Source organism: Nicotiana attenuata, unplaced genomic scaffold, assembly GCF_001879085.1.
Source record: "Nicotiana attenuata strain UT unplaced genomic scaffold, NIATTr2, whole genome shotgun sequence".
NCBI lineage: Eukaryota > Viridiplantae > Streptophyta > Magnoliopsida > Solanales > Solanaceae > Nicotiana > Nicotiana attenuata.
In genome coordinates this window covers 453,557-461,593 of record NW_017670638.1, presented here as the reverse complement: position 1 = coordinate 461,593, position 8,037 = coordinate 453,557, and the positions used below count along the sequence as shown (strand labels likewise).

Here is an 8,037-nt window from a genome sequence, read left to right as displayed (position 1 = left end):
AAGTTGTGGGTCCAGTGGATATATGCTTACTACATAAGGGGGGTACTATATGGAACACAGAACCAAGGAATGCATCGTGGGTTATCCAAAAGATTTTCAAGGCAAAAAGACATTTTAAAGTAAGAATAATAATGAGGAAAACCAAGGTTTGACTCTTGAGTTTATAGTTTCAGCATCAAATTATCCCATCTGCAGTCGAGCCATGTCCTGCCTGATCACCTCTCCCCAGTGCTTCTTAGGCCTCCCTTTCTGATAAGTTAATAAGAACCAATTACATAAGTATACAACTTCGTCTCTTTTGAAACTGATATTCACTTTTAAGGCAAGTTTGTGATATAAAAGAAAACAAGAGATACACACACACACGCACAAAAAAAACTATAAATGAAAATGGAGGGGAAAATAAGAACAACAGTATCTCTCTGCCAAGGAGATAAGCTTTCCAAGCTTCTTTTCTATTCAAATTACACAAATCATTATGAGTCAATTTTAAGAGTTTCTTAGTCTTGAGAATACACTGTCAGGAACATACAGAAAGGACAACATAGCACAAGCGTCAAAAGAGAATCAATCACAATCTCAATTACCCAAACGTTTAATATGTAAGGCACTAAAACCCCAAGTGAAGGAAAAATGAAATGTTTGCAGAAAAGCAATTGGACGTCACTCTGAGGAGGCAAGAGCTGACTGCAGCACATCTTCAAGATACTTCTCAGCAGCAGCATACTGCCTTCTCTTGTCCTCAATTGCCAACGCTGCCAAGGCTTTATCCTGCAGATGGAAGTCTCAAAGTCAACAGCATAATGTAATTGAGAAGAATAATGGAATTCATGTCATGTTTAGAATAATTACAGGAGGCAAGTCTTGGTAGCTTCTCAGAGTATCAAGAATTGGTTTTGTCTTCTTCTCCAAGTCCTTCTTATGCTCTGCCATCTCAACCAATACCCCATGACTAATCTCTGGCGTGTAACCAACACGATTAAGCACTGCCTGCATCCAAAGACCTTTTAACATCCACTTCACAGTTTCAGGTATACATGAGTAACAAAATTATGATCAAGTGCCAGGTATACATTCAGATCAATCAAGTTTCTAGCTTGTTAAGCCAAAAGGACCCACTCCTGTCGATGGGCAGAGCATCAAATAAATTATGTTTCACAGCAGAAGTTCTCTTGTGACAGAAGATGAAAGATGAAATTGCTGCTCCAACGGAACAATGATTTGAGCCCATTAAGCAATTCATCTGGTTCTACAAGTGCTCCTGACTCATCGTAATTATCCCAATGGGCACAGATTAGCCAGTCCTCTGTCGTAATTCCTATTTAGGGACTTAGTTTACAAGCTGCAGTTGCATTTTGTAATTCTTTCTATCTGCAAAAGTTTTGTTTACAAGACCTAGAACCGTTTATCATCTGTAATTAGACTGTGCAGAGTTTTTGGATTACTTGTTCTCACCATGTTTCTGTAGTGCTATCTCCATTTCCTTTTATATCCCTTATATACAACTAAACGATAGGCACCCGTTTCAAAGCCCCAAAAAAGAAGCAGCTGTATTTCGGACATGAGCTATAGTCCAACCTTAAAGACAACATCTAAAAAACACTGTGCACACACCAAATTTAGTACTTTGGGTCTTCTATCCATGGTGGGTGTGCGAAGTGTGTGGATGTAGGTATGAAGCAAGTAGCATGATAAGGTTTGACAGTAGACTATTCTTTTTCTTTTATAATTGTGGAGTCTGAGCCAGCTTGGGCACACCTCGACTAATTCACCAGGCACCTGCTATCTCCCACCAGTATAGGTACAAGGTAACTCTATCCACCAAGGCTTAAATAGAAAAAATCAGAGAATATCTTCAAAACAGAGGGATGAAAAGCCAAGTGGTAGTGCATAACAACCAAATGTTTTTAAAGAACATGAACGACTTGCAAAATTTCCTAACCTGCAAATTGTGATGCTATTACCCTCCAATCTACTAGATAGTTGCATGATATTAAGATCTTAAACAAGTGCCCCAATATAAATTCGGATAGAAAAATATAAAACACTAGTAGCATTAGCTCTATTCTTTCCCACATGACTTCCAACTTCCCATTGACCATATAGCCAAGTTTCATATAACTTCCACTCTTCCATTCCATGTGTAAAGTCCTTTTCCTTTCTCTTATAAGGTCCGCAACAACTTTCAATGACTGAACTACGTTTTCACTTACATTTGTCCAACACTGGGGAGAAACGGGGGGGTTAGATTTCAAGTTAAAGATAGCACAGCCCTAGAGGCCTTTCACCAATCCCCACATGCAGCCAACTCAAGGCTTTAACCTAGCCAAGAACCTCCATTTAGCAGGAGAATTGAAGAGAAACAGCGCTGGACGATTTTGTCATCATCAAAAAATAGTGCCAAAAATCTCCTATCTCTGTTGGCACAGAAGAATAGAGATAAAATAAGACAGACTCACTCACAAGTCAAAATGGTGCAGACTATCGTCTTGAGGATATTGAATCTTTTCTATTCTAGAGAAAAATTTGCATCAAACTTCTTCACAAAGTAAATATAACTTAGAGATGTGAAATTCATACACACGCACATGTATAAATTCCACCGACACTAGCAAATGTTTAAAAGGATGTGCCATGAAAACCAAGAAACTTTAAGCCCTAGAACCACAAGATTGCAGGATATACTACTTCAAAAGAAGATGTCCTCATAACCGCTCAATATATACTAAATTTTATAACACCATCTTGTCCTTTAACTTGGAACAGAAAATGAAGTCCTCAAATTCACAGCAATAATATTCAAGACAAAAATAAGCTTACCTTGTAATAACCATATTCTTGCAAATACTGCCGCTCTTTCGACTCCATAATTGCCAAGTTTGTTTTCCAGTTTTCCATTTGTGCTTGGCAAGGAGCAATATCATCTTCAAGCTGTGAAAGTGCTCTGCTAAGACACAGACAGTTAAGAGAAGAAAGGACAACATTGCTTAATTGAAAGACTCAGAACTTCTTTATGCCACGGGAAGTATTTATTTCTTGAAACAGCATAACACACGAACATAGTGCCATGAACAAAACTACTACCACATTCAGCAGGAGTTATTTCACGACAAGCAAGAGAGACATAACTAAAAATTCACCTTTTCAAATAAGTCAATCTTGCTATTGCCTTCCGGGTGTATTCAAGAAGGACTTTTGATTCCTGCTGCACTTTATTTCTCTTCTCTTCTACTGCTGTTTTCCGTAAAGAAAGATCTGCCACCGCAACAAGAAAACTACAATGTTTTTGTCTAGTCAGTACAAACAAAATTAAAAGTAAGAATTTAAAAAATTAATTAGGGAAAAAATGTGACTGACCTACTTAATTCAGTATCTCGGATATCCAACAAATTTGCAACCTTTGCAAGAACATGTGCAGATGAAACCACATTAGATGGTAAACTCTCTTGAGCCAATCCCACACTCTCCAGTATCTCTCTCATCCTTGCAGCTGCAATCACAAACACACAATCAGCTCACTCAGATAAGAACCTCAATTTTCAACCAAGGGTGTGTTTGGTATGGAGGAAAATGTTTTTCAAAATTTCCATGTTTGGTTGGCTTAAATGTTTGGAAAAATATTCTAATTATGAACACATTTTCCTCTAAATTTTAGGATAATGACTTCCCTAGCAAGAGAAGGGAAAACATTTAAGTCCATAACTCTCAGATGGAGAGTTTCAATCCTCCCACCACCTCGCCCAACCCCCACCTCCCTCACCCCCTGAACCCCTATTCGCCCGCAAACCAACAACCCCAAACCCACCCACCCCCCATCCAACCCAACCCCCAACTCTCCATAGGGTCGCATAGTTTATATATAAATGCTCTTAGGATAACATTTTCTGCTTACTTACCAAACACCAGAAAATAAGAAAGAAACCCACTTATTTTCTAGGAAATCATCCTTTAGGAAAACATTAAACTGAAAATATGACCTTGGGACCTGTACTCAGCTGCCTTTTGACGGTAATCATTGGCAACAATAACAGCAGCTTGAGTTTTGGCTTGTGATAGAGTGGCAATCTTGTGTAATTCAGCGATACTTCTAGGAGTATACTCAAAATCAGGGACATCTTTACCCACAGCGTCAAATTGGGAAGTAAGCCAAGATTTCACTTCAGCAATTCGATTTGCATCAAAACCACTACTTTTTGATGCTTCTGTAGTACCAGAAGGATCAAGTCCCCCGCCTATATCACTCATCTCTATAATATTGGAAAAGAAGATTACAAAAACCTAAGGCGCTGCATTATAGAGAAAGATACTGATTTCAAAGGAGAATGAACGATTCTCTGGAGGCTTGAAGCTTTAATTGTTAGCGTTGAAACAGTGAGGCGAAGAGAGTAGTTGATCGATTCAGGAATATAAATCGTCAATTTGAATTTGGAAATATGAGGGGATGTTTTTGAGAACTGAGAGGAAAGGTGTCTCTTGGACTAAATGCAGGAAGAGAACAACTTGGGGCATTTGCGTAAAATAAGTCCATAAACTTAAGTTTTTTGTTATAAAAAAAAAAAAAAATCCTATAAAAGATATTCCTGAACTATATGAAATTATAATTAATTATTTTAAAAAATATTACAACTGGCATTATGTAGTATATTAGTTATTTTAAATTGTAATTTATCTTTTTAGTATATTACATTATGTTGTGTTAATAGAATTTCAACTGGTATTTTACTTCTCAATACAATATTTTATTAACTAAACTATATGAAATTAAAGAAAAACAAATTATATAGTCATCATATAACATTTTTTTCTTATTTTTTTTATTATAAAATTAGCAGGTACTTAGTATTATACATTTACTAATGGAGTATAACTTTTTATTAACTTATCTTTGACTTAATATTTTGATGCACTTCTCTTTTAATATAACATAGATATATATTTTCTTACTCTAATATTTTTTTTTTAACTTATGTTATAGTGTTCAAAATTCTTCAATTGTCTAAATTTATCAATAACTTTCTTTTGAGTGTTATTTATTTATCTTTTATTTATTAATTAATCCAAACTAGAAATATAATAAAATTATCTTTATTCCCATTTTTTCATACTAATCTACTGTAATATTTGATTAGTTTTCTCTTTTTATATTTTACTAAAAATTTAAATAGTATAATAGTATAAAGAGATAAGACTTTTATTATTTTCATAAAAAGCCTACCAATATTTTTAGTAATTACTAATTTGTGTTATATATGTAATATACTTATCTTATGTATAATATCCTAATAGTATATATATATATATATATATATATATAGTCGATTCCATGATTATAAGTTCATTCCATACCGGACCAGGCCGGAATAGGGTTATATACATTCTCATTATGAGAAGGGGTCATTCGGGCCTATCTAAATAGATACTATGTTTACATATGGATTCCTACATCATTACATTCCATGTAGGATTAGGAATACGCGTAATCGGACCTGCTTTTTACATATCTCTATTGGGACCCTATTCACCTCTTTGAGTGAATCGAGAAATAGGTTTGATTGTCCATCTTTTTGATATATATCAGGCATTGCATTCTCCGGTTATATATATAATATCCTAATATATATATATATATATATATATATATATATATATATATATATATATAGATATACTAATTAAATTTCTCATGTAGGAAATTTTAGTTAATAAATGAAACTCATAGTTTCAGAATGAAAAATACAAAAATATAAATATACTATTAGGATATTATACATAGGATAAGTATATTATATTTTTGTATTTTTTATTCTGAAATTATGAGTTTTATTTATTAATTAAAGTTTCCTACATGAGATATTTAATTAGTATATATATTTTTAAGCTAACGCTTGAATTTTTTTTATTTTTTTTGTTTTAGTATTCTTCCTTTATGACTATTTGTTTATTATGATTTTAGTTATCTGTATATGTACAACTTTTCTCATCATAATTATAATTATAAGTCTTATTTTTATATTTTTTCGCAAATCTATATTTTATTTATTTTTTGCTTCTTGCTTATCTAGTTGCATTATCCATTACTTAATATTATTAAATTGACATATGAATTTTCAATAAATACCAGTTTAATATAATACAATGAATATAATTGTGTATTACTCTTCAAATTTAACTTGACTTTATCCTATATGACTTTCTAAAATTATTTCGATATTTAAACTTATCAATAATAGTTTGACTATTTTTTATCAAATTTCTCAAATAAATTTAAAGTGTGATAGAATCATATTATATCTATTCTCCTCTTTATACATTAATTTTTGTTCTAATATTTTAATCTTTTTTATTTAGTATTTATCTATTATACTAATATTAAGATATTCTCCTCTTTATACATTAATTTTTGTTCTACAATATTTTAATCTTTTTTATTTAGTGTTTATCTATTATAATAATATTATTATATTATTTTTCTAAATGGATGGTGTTGAATTACTTCAAAGATAAGACAGAGAAGTCCTTTTATTATATGTCATAAATATACTAATAATTGTAATAATTATTATTTTTAATAAGAAATTAATTGAATTCTTCTTCCCGTTTGTATTTAATATGAAAGTTTAATTTTTCTTATTAAAATTACTACATAATAAGTTAAATTATATCTTTATATATTTTATTTATTTCTTGAAATAATTTGTTTATGTATTTATTTTTAGTTTTATCTATTATAATATTTTTAGTTACATGATCTTATCCATATAGCATGACCATATGAATTATTATTCAAAAACTTTCTCATCTCAAAAAATAAATGAGTCTTATCATTCTATATATATCAACATTGAAATTATTTATTTATATATATATTTTTCTTTTTTATTATAGTTTCCGTAAAAATATATAGATATTTAATTAATTTTAATTTAATTTAAAAAGAGTAACTAATTATTAACTAACCTAACTAACTTTGTCCTAAAATTTGACACTTGTTGAATTTTTGTTGTGACATTTAGCATCATCACATTGATTTGTTTCTCCTATTCTATACAGATAGATAAAAATTCTAAGAAATTGGAAAAGAAATTTTTTGCAACAATCCCTCCCCCCCCNNCCACAAAAAAAACCGCTCTAAGTTTTTGATATTTTAACTTCAAACCACCGTTGATTTCATCTGTACCAATTATTCCAATTTATTTCACACCCCCACCATTTAATGTGGTCTGAGGAACCAAACTAAACTAACCTTGCAATAGACAGAGCACATTGGCTAAATACACCTCATGTTGTTTTTTTTTGGTTATTAGATTCTCATATATATAACGAAATTACATATGTTGGGGAGCATTGCTCCTTTGCACAGTAATATTGTAAGCCAAGTTATTAGTACTATTACAAGCCGATGATGTAGTTGTTTCAAAAATAATTCTTAATATATCTGCCTATACTGCATTTGCGACAAACACAAAAAAAACTACCAAAAAGTGTAAGCTGTCACATAATTTCCTACTTATTCTTTCCTTCACAATGAGGTCCACTACTTGACTTTGCCCACGATAGTTGTACTTAACAGTGAAGAATTTGTGGTTTGAAGATGAGCTTTGAGCTAAGAAGTAGGAGAGAATAGAGGAAGAAGAGAACTCATCTTCATTTTTTGATTAACCGTATTTGTACAGTATTAACTACCACTATATACTAACATAACTGCTATACAGCTGTACTAACTAATTAACTACTAACTATAGTTAGTTCAACTAGTATTAGGCTAACTCTAGTTAAGTTACACCACTAGTTAATACATCCATACTCTCAACACCCCCCCTCAAGCTAGAGGAAGTGAAGATGTTCTTCATCCCTAGCTTGGATAACAAATAGCTATGTTGTACTCTGCTTAGGCCCTTGGTGAGGATATCAGCTTGTTGATCTGCAGTATGGACATAAACAGTGTTGATCATCCCTAGATTGAATCTTCTCACGCACAAAAATAACAATCAATATCTATGTGTTTGGTCCGTTACATGGAAAACAGGTATTGGCTAG

The 8,037-nt window shown here is 32.1% G+C and overlaps 1 protein-coding gene across 1 annotated transcript; it reads right to left on the bottom strand.

Moving 5' to 3' along the window:
- Nucleotides 1-419: 419 nt before the first annotated feature.
- On the bottom strand, nt 420-4,497 carry LOC109241793 (AUGMIN subunit 1). The gene is made up of 6 exons (XM_019408576.1): nt 3,978-4,497; nt 3,358-3,490; nt 3,141-3,275; nt 2,821-2,944; nt 853-990; nt 420-771 (listed from the first exon to the last, which is right to left on the bottom strand). The coding sequence occupies exons 1-6, from the start codon at nt 4,243-4,245 to the stop codon at nt 664-666; spliced, it is 906 nt and encodes a 301-aa protein (XP_019264121.1). The 5' UTR covers nt 4,246-4,497; the 3' UTR covers nt 420-663.
- Nucleotides 4,498-8,037: the final 3,540 nt, after the last annotated feature.

Bases quoted from the DNA above. Each gene is read 5' to 3' on its own strand.
- LOC109241793 (XM_019408576.1), bottom strand. From the start codon at position 4,245: ATGAGTGATATAGGCGGGGGACTTGATCCTTCTGGTACTACAGAAGCA. The intron at 3,491-3,977 runs GTCATATTTTCA...TTGTGATTGCAG, and splicing joins AGCTGAGTACAGGTCCCAAG to CTGCAAGGATGAGAGAGATA. The intron at 3,276-3,357 runs GTCAGTCACATT...AAAACATTGTAG, and splicing joins CGAGATACTGAATTAAGTAG to TTTTCTTGTTGCGGTGGCAG.